The sequence below is a fragment of the Lissotriton vulgaris genome, chromosome 1_1, assembly GCF_964263255.1.
Source record: "Lissotriton vulgaris chromosome 1_1, aLisVul1.2, whole genome shotgun sequence".
NCBI lineage: Eukaryota > Metazoa > Chordata > Amphibia > Caudata > Salamandridae > Lissotriton > Lissotriton vulgaris.
The window spans coordinates 554,160,548-554,177,904 of record NC_141685.1 but is presented as its reverse complement, the minus strand read 5'-3'; the positions used below and the strand labels follow the sequence as shown (position 1 = coordinate 554,177,904).

At 47.0% G+C, this 17,357-nt stretch overlaps 1 protein-coding gene across 1 annotated transcript in view; it reads right to left on the bottom strand.

Annotated features, from left to right (window-relative positions):
* The window catches only part of HFM1 (helicase for meiosis 1), a 2,890,879-nt gene that overhangs the window by 721,904 nt on the left and 2,151,618 nt on the right, over positions 1–17,357 (bottom strand). The window contains exon 30 of the mRNA XM_086925623.1: positions 4,523–4,612. Coding sequence (XP_086781749.1) covers positions 4,523–4,612 — 90 coding nt within the window. The remainder of the gene's footprint in view (positions 1–4,522; positions 4,613–17,357) is intronic.

The window sequence follows — 17,357 nt, the reverse complement described above, 5'->3', positions numbered from 1 at the left end:
TGCCTCTGCATGAGCAGAACACCCATTACAATCCACAAGTCTATTCTCCTGGGTTGTAAGTGTGTCAGCCATTACGATACATAGAGTGTTTAGGCGTCATTACACGACGGCTACCTCTAAATGAGGTGCAAAGAAATCGGTGTGTTTGGTGTCAAACATGTTGACTCATACCCCAACACCGTAAACGGTGTTGGAGGTATTATTCCATGCACTGTGGGGTCCCTCCGGGATGCCCTCAGTGTCCCCGGTACCAGTCTTCCAGTCCTGGTCAGCAAACTATGACTGCTGCTGACCAGAGACATGATTCTACTCTCCTGCTACTGAGCCAAGCTCGAGCAGGGGAATGCAGGAGAATAGGTCTCCTGTCACAGAGAGGTGTGATCACATCGCAGTAAGGGCCAGGGTGGGGAATTCGCCAGTGCCACCAGACTGCTCTGAATGGCTCATTTGGTGCCCTCCTTGTTGGAACCAGTTTTCAGAGCCGCTAGTTCCAGCTCTGGCGTGAAACTGGACAAAAGACATGGGTGTATCCTCCCCACTGTCCAGCCCCTCCTCTGGGAGGGACCCCATAATCATCCAAAACCCTTTCCTGAGGGTAGTTGAGGGCTTACCTTTGGGTGGTTCCTTAGATTCATCGTTGGACAAGTTCAGATCTGAAACCACTTCATATTCAACTGTTTGGGCACTTTGGACTCCGATGGACTTCGCTTTGGGAACTGAGACTGCACTGGGAGGACTTCTGCTGCTCCTGGACTCATCGTCTTGCCAGTCTTCTGCATCGTCTGTGCCTGTGCTCCATACAGGTGCTTCTACAGGCCTGTGGACATCCAAGACACCTGAAAGAATCTCCTTTGGAGTGAAGGAGTCACACCCCTTCATATGCAGGCACTGCAACAAAGCTTACTGGTCTGCTGTTCCTGAGCTCCGACGGTCTCTGAAAGGTTCAGCAAAACAGGTAGTAGTTCTGCAACTTCCTCGAGGCTTGCACTGTCTTCACAGCACATTTAAAGCCAGTATCCCTTGTCAGAACCACTATAGCAGTACCCCAGTACACAGTGTTGATTTGCCATTGCCAAGGTTTGTTGTCTCTCTTCTCCAGGGATCTTTAGGCTCCAAGAAGATCCAGCTTCAAACATCTCTTGCTACCAAGATCTTTGTCCTCACCACATCCTCTGCACCGTTGGCCTTCATCATTGGTGAACTGCTTGACACCCTCTTGTGACTCCTGTGCCTCCAACCTGTGAGTCATCTTGAGGGTCTTCTTTGGCTCCAACGGGCTCCCCTGCTTGCTTGAGACCTGCTCTGACGTACCTGCTCATGGTGAGTCACTTGGACCTTGCTGGTCCTGACACTGCACCTTTGTTTTCTACCACGTTTATTGCCATTGCCAAGGCTTGTTGGTACTCTTGACGGACACCGACCCCCTGGCTATTGACATTCAATGTCGGACAGATCATGAACAGCTCCTGGTCTTCTACAGCATCTCCTGGTCTGCATAGCTGCAGTCTTCTGTGCCTCCTGGTCATTTCAGAGTGGCATAGACTCTGTCCCCTCTGCTTGCAGTTACCTCTCATCTTGAATCCACCTTTGGGTTCCACAGGACTCTTCCACCTTCTTCCCCAGCAGCATCTTGACTGAAGTCCTCAATTGTGGTCTATGGCGGTTTCCGGCGTCACTTCACACCTATGCACCCGGCTTCCCTGGTGTAGGTATCCTGGTTCACAGGGTATCCAAAGGTGGGGTGAATCTCCAACTTTCTCTCTTCCACAATGTTTCTTCAGGGTCCTCTGGGAAGGATCCTTCTTCTTAAAAACTACAACCACGACATATCTATTGACTTCTATGGCCTCCTTAGGGTTCCTGGGTACTTACCTTGGGTGGTTTCTTGGGTCCCCAGTTCTTCTTTCTGGGTCCAGTATTGACTTATTTTGCGGTTAGCATTCCACTTTATTAGTATATAGTTTGGGCTCCCCCTGGAGACCACTGTGTGTTTGTGCTTCTTACGTGTTTTATTACTAAATTATTGTGTGTATTGTGGTTCAATCTCTGGGTAGGAGATATTGCAATTTGTTAGTGAGTATTTATAATGAATGCACAAGATACTACTTGTGTTATAATATATCTGTAAGACACATTAGTTAGTGATAGATTCCTTACCTTAGAATATTCCACAGGCATCAGACTTGATCCGGAAACTTTTTGCTTAGCAGTACCCCTGCACGTCGGTAGGTGGCGTCACGCTGCTGTGCGTCCGTCACTTGCGTCGTAAGCACTGGGATGACGTCACGGCGACTACTTAGGCGCCACCCATGTGCACTGACGTCAGTTCTGTACACGACTTTCCGCGCCGAAACGCAGAGCCATGCAAAATACTGACCATTGGTGCATGAAACTAGGGCCTAAAAGGGGGATGACCTTAACCTAGTAATCAGTTCACAGAACGGGGAGGATGGGTGGAGTGGTAAGGAATCTATCAGTAACTAATGTGTCTTACAGATATATAGTTGCAGAAGTAGTAACTTGTGCATTTGAAAGAGACACTTTAGTGATAGATTCTTCACCTTAGAATAGATACCCCAGCAATACTAACCCCGGTGGTTGTTCTGCGAACAAAATTACACCAGAAAGTCACAAAGCACAGAACGGCCAAAGAAGCATCTCTCCGGACCTGGCTGTCAAGGAAGTAGTGCTTGGTAAACGTGTGCAGGGAGGCCCACTTAGCTGCCTGACAAATGTCCAGCAAGGGAATGCCGCATCCCAAGGCAGTAGTGGCTGCAGTCGCCCTGGTCGAATGGGCACGCAGCCCCACAGGAGGTTCCTTCTTGGCCAAAGAGTAACATGCTTTGATGCAGAGAACGACCCACCTGGAGATGGTCCATTTGTGCACAGCCCGACCTTTTTTGGCGCCCACGTAACCAACAAAAAGCTGATCATCCACCCAGAACTGTTGCATAAGCTGCAGATAGAATGCGAGCGCACGTTTTGGGTCCAGACGGTGGAGCCTCTCCTCTTACCTTGAAGGATGCGGAGGCAGAAAGAAGGTGGGCAAAGTGATGGTCTGCTCAATGTGGAAGGGCGTGAAAACCTTTGGCAAAAAGGAAGAACGGGTCCTTAAAACCACCTTATCCGGATGAACACAAAGGAAAGGAGATTTGGAGGAAAGGGCCTGGAGCTCCACCTTATCCGGATGAACACAAAGGAAAGGAGATTTGGAGGAAAGGGCCTGGAGCTCACTCACTCTTCTGGCAGAGGTAATAGCAACTAGGAAAGCCGTCTTTAGAGTGAGAAGACGGAGTAGCATATTTCGATAAACAAGAGGATCCACTGAGATAACACCTTTTTCTGAACATTCTTTCCTTTCATTTTTCCAATATACCCCATAGTTGGTCATCGAGTCTGAACTCACAGGTTCTGTCTATGTAAAAGCTGACTGCTACTTTGGGGTCAAGCCGGTGTAGTCTTTTTCATCCTTCATAGGGTGAGGAAGAGGATAGAAGGCAGAAAGAGTGATGAGCTGGCCCAAGTCAAAGTGAACAATAACGTTAGGGAGAAACACAGCTCTGGTTTGTAACACACCAGTTTATCAGGAAAGAAAGTACGTAAGAGTGGCGTCACACTCAGAACCTGTAGTTAGCTACCACAAGAGTTAATGTGATAGCAATCAGGAAAATAGTTTTGAAGGACAATAAACATAAGGACAGCTGTGTAGGGCTCAAATTGAGTGCACATCAACTATGTAAGGAACAAATGAAGGCCTCATTGTGGCATGATGAAGGAATAGAGGGGATCCATTTGTAAGACCCTTTAGGATCTGTAAGACAAATGGTGATTTAAACAGAGATGGTTGATCAGGTAAATGTAGAAAAGCCATTAACGCTGACAAATACCATTTAACTGTTGCAAATGAACAGCCCTGCTGGGCTAAATAGAGGGCATAACAGAGGATTTCAGACAAATTAGCCTTAAGAGCATCTAAGAATCTGTCTGCACACCATTTGACAAATGTGGCTGATCTGCTAAAATAAGAGGAGAGGCGTCTAGAGAATAGAATAATGTCCACCACTTCAGGGGTAAGGAGAATGAATTCAGGGTACCCTGCTCAACCTCCAGGCATGTAGGTGGAGGCTCTGAAGGTTGGGATGTAGAACATACCCCTGTGATTGAGACCGGAGCAAGATCAAACAGAGAGAGGGCACAGGGAGAGGTGAATAAGGTCTGCATACCGCTCCCTTCGCGAAAGGTTCCTGGATCCAGAATGGCGCCTGGATATTCAAAAGGAGAGAAACCTGCAGGTTAATGTATTCCTCTGAAAAAACATTTACAAATAAAATATGTCAGTAGTGGTGCAGGAGTAGGAGTTAAACAGTGGTACTCAGAGTATTTTTACCTTTTCATTAAATTGTGTATATTAGCTGCTTCCAAATTGGCTAATTTTTGCACGAGGCTTTATGATTTCGAACATACAAAATTGCCACAAAAATGTAATCTCTCACATGCTGAAATTCTGAAATTCTTAACTCACAGCAATCATGTCCACATGCATCCTTGCTTTTGCAGTGATGGTTGCATTCTCTTTTTCCATTGTGGAGGTATGATTCTTCTCTGCTATAATCTGAATGAAAACAAACGCATCACACTTTAATCAGACCATACTAATACCATGACATGTCCTTAGGCGTGGGAAATCAGATTGTTATGGGGTGGGAAGAGAGAGGTCATAATCCTGCAAAGCTCAAACAAGCTGCTTCCTAATAGGTAAACTTGCAGCACTGCTTCCCTCAGAGAAATATATGTGCAACAACATAAAAATAAGAATAAAGATAACAATAGAAAAAATTGAGCATTTCCATATCAGGTTACTTAAATACATATAGATGGAATGGAAAGAATGAGGTATTAATAAAGAAAATTCCGTTCCAACACTTGCCTACAGGTTATGGTTGGGCTAGCTACAAACAATCCTATAGCTAATGCCTTGAAATAGAGCTGTCTTCTTGGTCCTTCATTACTTTTACTTTATATATCTGACTTTCCTACATTTGTTAAATTGTTGAATTGTTTACCTCCCAATCAAGAATCATCATAGCTATCTATACTGATGTATGCCTCGATCTAGAATTATTTGACATCACCTGATTGGACTGCAGCATCAACTTGATACTTGGTGACTTACAAGTGCCTCTACCTTATTGGTAATGAAAATAAGTGATAATAGGTGCTTGTGGGTTAGTTGCCCTTCAACAGTGGTCGAACAATGGTAATAATATTGAAATTGTCAAACAATATCCCTATTTGGGGTACTAGTTTCTATGTGCAGTTGGCAGGACATTTCTATTAACGTATCATGGTTAACTCATTCAAAAACACAGTACACAATAGTTAGCTCTATTGGACAGGATTTATTGAGATTCATAAATCTCTATTTCAGAGTGGTGTGATTTTGCTATAAAGTCTATGAGCCTTATGTAGAGTTTGTCAGACGGGATACTCGATCACAATTGTGACCGATATCCCATCTGCCATATTCCAATTGCATTATAGGCTATGGCACTTGTAATATGGTAGATGGGATATCCACCATATTTTTGACAGAATAGTTTGTCCACCAAACTCTTAAGAAAGCCCTCAATTTCCAGAAATTGCACTGTATGCTTTTGAAGACCAGGATCCATCTTTCATTTGTAAAACAGAATTTAGATTTTGCAGGAATTATTTTTGAATAAGACTGTCTACTCCAGTTGAGTGCCTTAAATGGAGCTTTTTATAACCTCAATAAACTATCGAGTGTACTCATTTTTTTTCACCTGTGTATGGCCCTATCCTCCGTTCTCCATCTAGCTTTTGAAAATCGCTTGCAGTGAATAGCCCGTGACTACAATTGTGTACTGCTGCAACGTGCCATTCAACAAGAACAATATGAGAGTGACCCCAGTCACAACCACTAGGCTTCATGAATTTATCTCACTAATGTTCTCAAAATGCGTCTTATAGTGCCTAAATGTTGATGGTTCCCTAGCATACAATTTAAATTGTTGTTTTACTTATCTCGTTTCATAATGCACCTGAACTCATACTTTCCATTTCCCCTATCGATCATTATCTACTGGATCAGCAATGTTCCTTTCACGCACTTTGGCCTTGTATCGTATAATGTTTATTGATAGGGTGTATATAAGCTATTACCTTGACACAAGATTGTTTATTGATTTTTTATTATAATCACTCACTAACACCTTGGTATATCTTCTACCTGGGGAAGTGAACACAATACACACAATATTTCAATATTAGAACAGGTAAGTATGACAAATACACAGTGGTCTCCAGGGGGACACCAAACAATATACTAATATAGTGAAATGCAAACTGTATGACCAAAGTTGGGACTGGACCCAGGAGACTTAGAAGATCTGGGGACCCAAGGTAAGTATCACTGAGGCTGTGGGCAGAGTGGAAACACGACAGCATACTCAATACAAGTCAATGGAGAAGTTGCAGTTGCAGTTTTCAAGAAGGACCCTTCAGAGAGGACCATAAAGAAACGCAGTGGAAGATAGAAGGTTGAAGAGTCACCCCATCGGTGGATACCCACGAACCAGGATACCTATACCAGGGAAGCCAGGTGCATAGATGTGAAGTGACATCGGAAACTGTCGTAGACCCCAATGGAGGACGTCCGTGAAGATGCCGCTGGCAAAGAAGATGAAAGAGTCCAATGGAATCCAAGGGTGGATTCTTGAAGAGCAGTGCACTTGCAAGCAGAGGGGACATAGTCTATGCCACTAAGGAGTGACCAGGAGGCATGGAAGACCAATGACCACCAATGAAAGAAGATACAGGAGAGTTGACGGTGAACTTGTCATTGCAGCTGTGAGGACCAAGCAAAGCTCTGGAAGACTGAGAGCTGTTCACAAGCTGTCCCGCATCAGAAGTCGAGAGCCAGGGGGACGGAGTCCGGAGGGAGCAACAACGAGCCTTGGCAGCAGCAACATATAAGGAAAATGAAGAAGGTGCATTGTCGGGGTCAGCACTGGCGTACACCTGGGTGTGCGGCTGCGCAATATTGCCCCTAGGAGTGAAATCGCTGCCCAGTAGTTCCAGCCGTGGCGGAGCCCCGCCGGGAGGACAGGCGGTGAAGGTGGGCAATGGGGAGGAACCGGACTAAGACTACGAAGGAACGACGGAGTGCTGACCCCCCTTCCGCCATGTTGGGCCAGGCTAACAGACCTCTCTTGCCGAAGGAAACCATGACTGGCCACTCCAGGGATACGCCGGATAAACTGGATCTCATCCTGCAGGAGATGCAGGACTCCAGGGCTGTGATGGAGCTACAGATGGGTACGCTCACTATGGGACTGAATTTGTTGAAGGCAGACCATGCCAAACTGGCGGATACAGTCAAAGATCACAGCCAATCCTTTGTGCACCTCGTCCATACGGGGGCGGACCACTCCTCCTCCCTGCAGCGTCTCCAACAGCAGGTCACCCCGCTTATGGACTGAGTGGAAGATGCGGAAAGCAGAAACAGACGAAACAACATCCGCGTTATTGGTCTGCCGGAGCGATGCGAGGGGAATGCAGTGGCTGACTTTATGGAAACTCGGCTCCGGGAATATGTAGCTCAAGAGGGTCTCTCCCCCTACTTCTGAGTTGAAAGTGCGCATAGGATACCGACGGGGCAGCCCAGGCCTGGAACGCAGCCCCGACCTCTGATTGTCAAAATACTCAATTATCGAAACGGCGACATGCTCCTGCAGAAGGCCAGAGACAAGACACTCATTCAGTACGAGAATCACAGTGTCTGTCTTTACCCGGACTACACTGTGATGGTGCAAAGACAAAGGTCCTCCTACCAGGGGGTGAAGAAAAAGCTACAGCTGGCACAACTCAAGTACGCCCTCCTCTACCCCGCCCGACTGAAAGTGATGCACGACAAGAAGGCTCATTTCTTCGAAAGCCCGGCGGACGTGGAGGAATGGCTGGAGGTCATGTGCATCGGTGCCAGCCAGGCTGACTGCACGGGGGCACCTCACGGGACTCAAGGCGCACCTGAAGCGGACCCCTAGAAGAACGCAAGGCACCAACCGAGCGAAAGGCGGAGCGGGACCCCTGAGAGAGCAGCAGCGCAAAGATCAGGAGGGGGCGCTGGCGGTGGCCGGCTCCTTCCGTGAGGATTCAAACAAGATTGCCACAGACTCGGAGGACAGTACAGTACACTCAGACTCTGACCACAGTGCTGTGCTTTTACCCACCATCACCCCAAGAGCAGCGGACGATTTGGTTGATGAGTAAGGGGAGTGGTCGAGATGCTGACACATGGGACTCCTACCGTTGACTTTGGAGTACGACAGACAGGCACCCTGCTGCAGATAGACTATTGTATCCTTTTTAAAAGATGGCTCACTGTATAATCTGATATGCTACAGGGTACTACTTCTGCTGTGAATGATGCTATTGAATGCTCTGTTATTATGTACACAGGATTATGTGCCTTTTAGAGTTCGGGATGTCTGGTGGGGATCTCTGAGATATATAATGTTACCTTCACTATGTTGCTGCTAAAGCCCCACCCTCCCTGCAGTTCCAAATTCCCCTACCCCCCCGGGAGACAGGGCACCGTTGAGCCACTGAGCCTTTGACCATTAACGGACCATGTTTAGATGTAAGGTTGGCTACCTCCCTCATGGCGTACGCAATGTTAATTGTTCTGTACCAATTGTGCACCACTGTTGGGCCCAGCGCAGGTTTGGCGCTGTGCCAAGTTTTGTTCAGCATGTTGGGGAAAGGGGACTCCTGGTCAGTACAGCCTTGATACCATCATGCGGAGTTGCACTCAGCTTCCGCATGCAATTATGATAAGGGATGCCACCACGGTAGGGTCTTACAACCTGTTGACGTAGAATGTAAGGGGCCTAGGAGCAATACAAAAAAGACACTGCATACATGCTTTACTCCTCAGACGTAAGATACAGGTGGCATTCCTTCAAGAGTCCCACCCGACTGACTCTGAGGCGCAGAAACTAAGGAAAAAATGGATGAGTACCGTTTATTCCACTAATTATTCTGTCTTTTCTAGAGGGGCGACTATCTGGGTACGGCATAGGGTCCCTTTTGTTGCACTTCAATGCCGCATAGATGATCATGGACGGTATATAATCGTGGAGGACACACTTGATGGCTCCCTGGTGGTCCTTGGAAGTATCTACACTCCTAATTTTTATCAAGATTGCTTTCTGAGCCGGCTGAGCGGGGCTTTAGCTGACTGGGTCGGGGTTCCCTGGGTGCTGGGTGGGGATTGGAATGCAGTATTGGATGTTGGTCTGGATAGGTCACATCCCCCCCTGCATGGTACAACTGTTGGTAAGGTCACAGGCCAATTCACTACATGGGCAGACGGGTGGATACTCTCAGATGCATGGCGTTGAATCTACCCGACGTACAGGTAATACTCGTTTTTTCCCCCGGTACATGGCCTCCACACTAGACTTGATAGGTTCCTATGTTCCAGATCACTTCTTGCGAAGGTTCACAGTTCCACTTAATCCTGACCATAATCCCCTGGAACTAACCCTTAGATGGGGCAGGGTACCTACCCCGTTGCCCACCTGGAAATTACACCCACTCTTGCTGGAAGACGCCCCATTTTGCACAATACTCGCCGACACTGTTACAAATTACTTAAATGAAAACTGGAACACTGCGCCGTCGCGCCTGGTTGAATGGGATGCGCTGAAGGTGGTGGTCAGAGGGGCGACAATAGGACAGCTGGTGGGAGCTAGACAAGAGACACACCAGAGGCTGCAGGATATTGAGGATAGATTACACGTGTTAAAGAGAGAGGCGGTGCTAGACCCTGCCAAGAGGGAGCAACTACAATCCACCCAGATAGATCACTCAGAAACTCTGGAGATGTTGCAGACCATAGATTATAGAGCATATCTTCAGCATAAGCATGTGGAGGTGGACAGAGCTGGTACCCTGTTGGCCCACATGGTCAGTGATAGACCAGAAGTGCTGACCATATCCAGTATCCGTACTATGGCATGCAACGTAGTCCACACAGAAGCCGACTTAAATAACGTTTTTTTAGTTCAGTTAGAGAAACTCTATGCACCTCCCTCCTTGGTGGATGGCTCTCTAATCGCCGACTTCTTCCAGGACCTCGACTTCCCAGTCCTTTCGGAGGAAGTTGAGAAAAGTATAGACGGCCCTATCACTCAACAGGAGATACGTGACACACTTAAAGATCTAAACCGAAATAAAACGCCAGGTCTGGACGGACTCCCTGTGGAGTTTTACCTCACCTATGCGGAGTCCTTGGTGCCTGCCCTGGAGACTGTCTACAAGGCGGCTCTGGAGACCAGTCGCTTGCCGGAATCCAGAATGCAGGCGTTGGGCCTGTCTATACCGAAGCCGGGACGGGATGGAATGGACATGTCAAACTATAGACCCCTCTCTATGTTAGCCACTGAATATAAAGTCTTGAGTAAGGCCCTCGCCAACCGTATACAGGTACATCTCCCCGCACTTATCCACAGTCATCAGTGTGGCTTTCTCCCCAACCGCAGTACGGTGCTTAATACTCGGAGGTTGCACGCAGTAATGGCTGCTACCCCGCAGGCCCACCGTCAAGCTGGGTGTATCGCATTAGACCTCAGGCAGGCGCTTGATTCCCTATCATAGGAGTTCATGTTTGCGACGTTGCGGCGTTTTGGATTTCCGGACAAGTACCTAAAATGGGTCCGCTTATTATACACGGCCCAACGGCTAGGGCCCGTACGGGCTCTACATTTCTGATTCATATACTATACATGGCAGGGTGCCCCCTGTCCCCCCTATTATTTGTGATAGCATTGGAACCGCAGGCCCTGGCTCTTCAAAAATCGGCGGCCCAGCTTGGTATCTGCGTCGACTGGGTACATCACTTACTATCAATATACGCCAATGACATGCTCTTATATCTGCGTGATCTCACGGCTGATGCGACCCCCCTTCCAGCTATATTCGCTACCTTCGAACGCCTGTCAGGTCTGGCCATAAACCCATATAAATCCACCAGTTATATTTTTCAAGACCCTCCACACATTACTCATCTACAATTTGGTGCTTACACATTTTCCGTGGCTTCGACTACCTTTAAATAGCTCGGTATTTATGTGTACAGGACACAAGAAAACCAGATAGAAGGCAATATCCAGCGGGCAATAACTGGGCTCCGGGCTAGCGTGGGATTCTGGTCCTCTTTGCCCCTCTCAGGAATGGGGCGGGTCGCTATCTCAAAGATGGTGATGCTACCCCGTATGCCATACTATTTTGTGAACCTACCGGTGGTACTCCCACAACTCAATTTTACTACGCTGGACACAGTATTGACTACTCTCATCTGGGGTGCAGGCGGGAGGCGGGTTAGCCTTAGGAAACTACAACTGGGGATGCAGAATGGTGGCCTGGGAGTCCCGGACTTCCGGGGTTGCTACTACGCTAGCCAACTCCAGTGGCTATCATATTGAATTGCAGGGAGGAACTTATGCGAGATTGGTTCACACAGTAGAGACTAGATAGAGGAGAACTACACAACCTGCTGCTGCTGAGGGCCAAGACCCCACCAAACTGCCCCCCCTTGCTGCGGACTGCCCTGCTCTGCTGGATGAAGGCTCTGGCCTACACATCTGCAACATCCCTGTACGCTGGAAACATACATTTAATAGGCCTACCTAAACCACAGGGGAGACTCACACGGACTAGACTTCAAACTTGGGCGGACAATGGGATAGAAGGGGTGGGGGCCTTCTTCGGGGATGGCACGCTGATGGAACATGATTCCTTTGTACGGGCTACGGGAACGCCACCACGCCTCTATATGCTACATGCTGCTATCACACACTACATTAGAACCACCTGGGCCCCACACAGGACTGAACCACCGCAGCACAATTTAGTACACCTCCTACACTATATGGGACCTGGGAGCCATCTGGTGCGCTGGTTATATACTGGAATACGGGCCCACGCAGCAATAGATCTTACCTCCCTTCGGGAACAATGGGCGACGGACTCCGATGCAGAAATTACAGACCACGCATGGAAACACATACTGGAGTATCCCGAAAAAGTATCACGTAATGCACGGCTTACATTTATACAGACGATGGTACTGCATAGATCATATCTAACGCCGAAGCGGATACACCGCATGTTCCCGGATGCCCCTCATAGCTGACCTAGATGTAGAGGAGAGGAGGCGGACTTCCTCCATATGCTATGGTCCTGTCCCCGACTGATTGCTACTGGGTACGACACTCCTTGACCACAGTGACACAAATACCGATCCCAGATGATGTCCTGACTTGCCTGGTGGGCCTTCGCAGATGCTCCTGGGTTCCAAAAGTGAGTCTAAGATTTGCAGACCTGGCCCTCGCCTTGGCAATCAGGGTGCTTACAAAGAGGTGGAAGTCTCCCAGATGCCCGGCAGTTGCGACCTGGCAGACGGATGTGCTCCAGTGGGGACAAGCGGAGGGGGCTGTCCTCTGGAGGAAGGAAGAGAGAGGGTTAAGGCAACAACACATCTCCCTGGACTGGGAGGCCATGCTGCTTGAGCTAAAGACACCAGACCTGGCTCCCACACAGGACTCAACGTCACAGTAATGCGAAGAATGTGAGTCTATACATGCCTGTACGGCCCGTCGAATAGAGTTATTATGATCCTATTTTGAAAAATGTACCCTCGGGAGACCGCTCTTGAGCGACTCCCTGCTATCATCATCGACGACGCGGTGCGACTGACCAGGAGGCGGTTAGGGTGGGAGTAGAGAGTGGGTGGGGGGACCAGTTGGGGGTTTCCTTTATGTCACTGATTGGACTTCCAATATGCACTGTTTTGATTTATGCACACTATACTATCTGTTCATTATTGATTCAGAGAAGGGGCCAGGCTATAGATATTCTTTGTATGCCTCTCTTAAACTGAAAAGTCTTGGACAACTACACTGTTGTGTACAAATGCACTAGTAAGGTTTTGCTGGGAGAAAAACAAAAAAGACTGTAATTGAAATATTTGTACAAGTTTGTGCATGATATATTGCGGTCCTCAATAAAGTGTGTTATAAAAAAAAAACTTAAAATCAAATCCTACTTTCCTACACAACCTGCCCCCCAAACATAAGTAGATAAGACTAACATTGCCCAACTGAGTCTTCATTTTCTAAGTGGTAGTATCTGGATAGTCCATCTGCGTTGGCATGGTTTCTTTTCAGTGGAACATAGACCCTAGGAACTGTGTTTCACTGAAAAGTGCATTACCTGTAGGGAAACGGACCACCTCGAAAGTTTTGGATTTTCATCCTTCATTTGTTTAAGCCGCAAGAGGGGCATATGGTATGTCTGAACAATGAAGTGAATACCAAACAGGTATGGCCTCAACTTCCTCAAGGCCCAGACCATAGCAAAGGTCTCCCTCTCAAAAGGTGACCAGCATTTCTCCCTGGAGGTCAACATTCTGCTTATAAAAGCTACTGGTTGGTTCTGGCCCTCTGCATTAAGAATTAGTTATTTACCTGTAATCCTAGTTCTCCTCCAGGGGTATCCTCATCAAAGTCTTAAGCACTGAATAATCCCCGCCCACGTGCAGGATCCCGGGGCATATAGAAATATACATATATATGCGTATGTTGTGGACAACAAGTGCCCAGCACTTCTGCAACATACATATATACATGATTTTAAATACATAAATATGCAGCCTAATATAATTCCAATAGGGCAAAATGCTAAAATTACATAGGTTCTCTTGTACAAAAAATGATCTCCTACATACAATTTGTAATAGAGAACATACACTGTAATGGATAGGTTGCCTTTGCCATCCAGACCTGTTGTCCAATAACGAGAGGAGAGTGTTTCATCCCAGTCTCTCATCCCTCAGATTGACAGTATGGCTCCTGAGGTCCTTCAATACGGACACTCAGACTTACCAGCAGATTGTATGACTATCCTAAAGGAAGCCAAGAGACCGTCCACCAGAAAATCCTTTGCTTTCATGTGAAAGCTGTTCTACTTGTGGTGTATGGACAATACTCATGATCCGGTGAAGGTCAAGAGCAGGTACTGTTGCCATACCTACTACATTTGGACAATTCTGGTCTGCAGTTCTCTTTGATTAAAGTGCATTTAGCAGCTATCACTGCATACAGGAAGTCCCCTACAGAGTTTTTTTTTCCAAATGTCAGTAGTTAAATATTTCCTTGAAGGGATATAAAAGGTTTATCTCCCAGTTAGATCGCCATCTCCTCCTTGGGAGCTCAACATAGTCCTTACAAAACTTATGGGTGCTCCTTTTGAGCCGATTCACAAGGCTTCTCTGCAACATTTATCAAGGAAAACTGCTTTTGAAATTTAATCTAGACAAAACTAAATCCGTGAGAAAGACGGACCGGTTGTTTGGTAACTATGGTGCCATAAATACCGGTTTGGCAGCTTCTAAAAGATCCATCTCTAGATGGATAGTTTTGTGCATATCTTTGTCCTAACAACTAGCTAACACGATTCTTCAGGGCAAATCCAAAGCACATTCTACCAGGGGGAAAGCCTCTACAATGGCCCTCCTGAGAAATGTTCCTATGTCAGAAATTTGTAAAGCAGCGACTTTTCGCTTGGTTCACACTTTCACCTGCCATTACTGCTTGGATTCTGATACACAAGCGGATGCCCAAGTTGGGCAAGCCTCACTGAGAAATTAATTTGCTTGATGTCATGTTAAGATGCGCTGTTAACTGTGTTTAAATACTGTTTGCTCGTCCACGAGGTAGGGGGTATGGGCTTGCTACTCTATTCAGTGCTTAGCACTATTGATGACAATCTCCTGGAAGAGAAGAATTAGTTACTTACCTGTAATCCTAGTTCTCTTCCAGGGGTATACTCATCAAAAACATAAGCAACCCTCCCGCCTCCCCGGACGAGCATTCATAGTATATTAATGTGGTGTTTGCATCTTATGCTCAGGTTGCTACAAGTTAGTACACCGTAAAAAAAGAACTGACCTGACCGTCACCTGTGGTGCATGATGGGAGCAGAGGGGCTCCTGGAGGTCTTAAAGGCATGGTGTCCAGGTTCTTGGAAGCCAGTTCCAGTTTTTTACAGTACTGTGATGTTTATTCATCTATGCAGCCTATGGGCCAACTGCCTACTATTGCCTGTTTTCCCTATTAAAAATAAAGGTTTCCTGTATGACACTATTATAGTGCATGTTCTCTATTCCAAAGTGTATGTTGGAGATTACTTTTGTACCAGTAAAACCTATGTCATTTTGCCGGAAGTGCTGGGCACTTGTGGTCCCCAACATACACATATATATGTATATTTCTATATGCTCCGGGATCCGACATGTGGGCGGGAATTATTCAGTGCTTATAACAATTGATGAGTATCCGCTGGAAGAGAAGTTGTGACAACACAGCTCCTAGCCCTATCTCAGAGGCATCTGTCTGGACAAGAAAGGTTTTGGAGTAATCAGAATGGGAGCAGTGCCCAAGGCCTGCTACAGGTCATCAAATGCCTTTTGACAGCTAACTGTCCACTGAACTTTATTAGGCATTTTCTTGGAGGTGAGATCATTAACCACATGGCTGCTGCCGAGGATCCCTCTGCTGTGCTGAGAGCCTTTAAATCCCATGGTTCATGACGAGCTGAGCTCGTCATGAGTACAGGAGCACTGTACTGCATGACGAGCTGAGCTCGTCATGAGCATGGAAGGGGTTAAGGGGAGTCAATGGACCCACATCCCTTAACAAACCTCCTGTATAACCCAGTCAGGCTTGAGAAAGCTCCAACCTGAGTGGGAGCAACCCAGTCCTGTATGGTATGGATTCTGCTCTCCAACGGTTGAACTTGGCCTCCACCTACCAGGTGACCGAAGTACAAAATCCTTGCTCTGCCCTATACGGCACTTGGTGACCTTGATAGTGAGGCATGCCTTTTTCATGGCCTCCAGAACATTTTTGAGGTGGACCAGGTGATCCTCTCTGGTGGAACTAAATGCAGCAATATCATCTAGATATGCTGCACTATAGGCTTCCAGACCTTTTAGGACTTTGTTCACCAGCCTCTGAAATGTGGCAGGTGCATTTTTCAGACCAAAACTGCTGTTCCCTGGGGGGATCAGAGTTCAAAAAGGTGGAGTCATCAGACTTCTCCTGCTCATGATCAGAATTAGGGTCACTAGGGGCAACCCCTCCTGACCCACCTTCTGGAGCATCCCCACCCACTTTGTTCTTATACTCTGACATATCAGGATTCTATTGATCATCTAGGATAAACAGCTCTAAGAGATGCTTAGTGGTGAGGTTACTACCTGTCTTTAACTTCCTAGAGGTACACGGGGTCCTTAGTTCCTGGAACTTAAGACCACTGTATCTAGAAGACGGAGTCCCATGGGGTTCCACGAGTAAAGACATTTATTTATTTATTTTATTAAACTTATAATGCGCACAGCTACCCACAGTGGGTTTCCCGGCGCTAGGGACAGACTAGAGAGGAACTAGCAGAGTGATATTGCAGTTAGAAGAACCTCAGACATTACTGCTGAAAAAGCCAGGTTTTAAGTCCCTTGTGAAAACAGAGAAGATTACGTTCTGTCTTCAGGGTCACGGGTAGGGCATTCCACATCTTTGGACCCAAATGGGAGAAAGAACGACCTTCCATTTTAACCAGCCTAAATCTGGGAACGGCAAAATCGCCTTTTCTCGTAATTTTCGGCTGGGCTTATAAGCCTGAACTAGGCCCTGTAGATATTTAGGAGCTAAGCCTTGTTTGATTTTAGATAAATGACACAGGGCTTTAAATTTGATTCGGCAAGGGACTTTAAGCCAATGAAGGTCATGAAGTGCTGGTGAGGCAGAAGCTCTCCTCTGAACATTTTGGAGAAGCCGGGCAGCCGCGTTCTGAACAACTTGGAGTTTTTTTGTTGTTTTCTGGTCAGCTCCAAGATAGAGAACGTTACCGTTGTCCAGGCATGAGATAACAAGTGCCTGGACCACGGTTCTCTGTGTACAGCTATTGGAAGGGAACCACAGTGCCCAAACACGGGGATTGGAAGGCCGACATGGACTGGTGCATGCAGATGGAAAGTGCTATCTATGAGAGGAGGGGGTGTCCGCAGAAATGTTCTATATTTGGGGAAACTGGAACAAATACAGAGGGATGTTATGTGCTCCACTGAACCCGTCCCCCCACAGGAGTAAAGGCTACCTGGCCACTGAGTGGTCGCAAACTGAGTTGTCAAGATATATTGTAAGTTTAAGCTGATCAACAAACAGAAACGATTGTGAATGTTACATGCACTGTATTATTGTATTATCAACTGT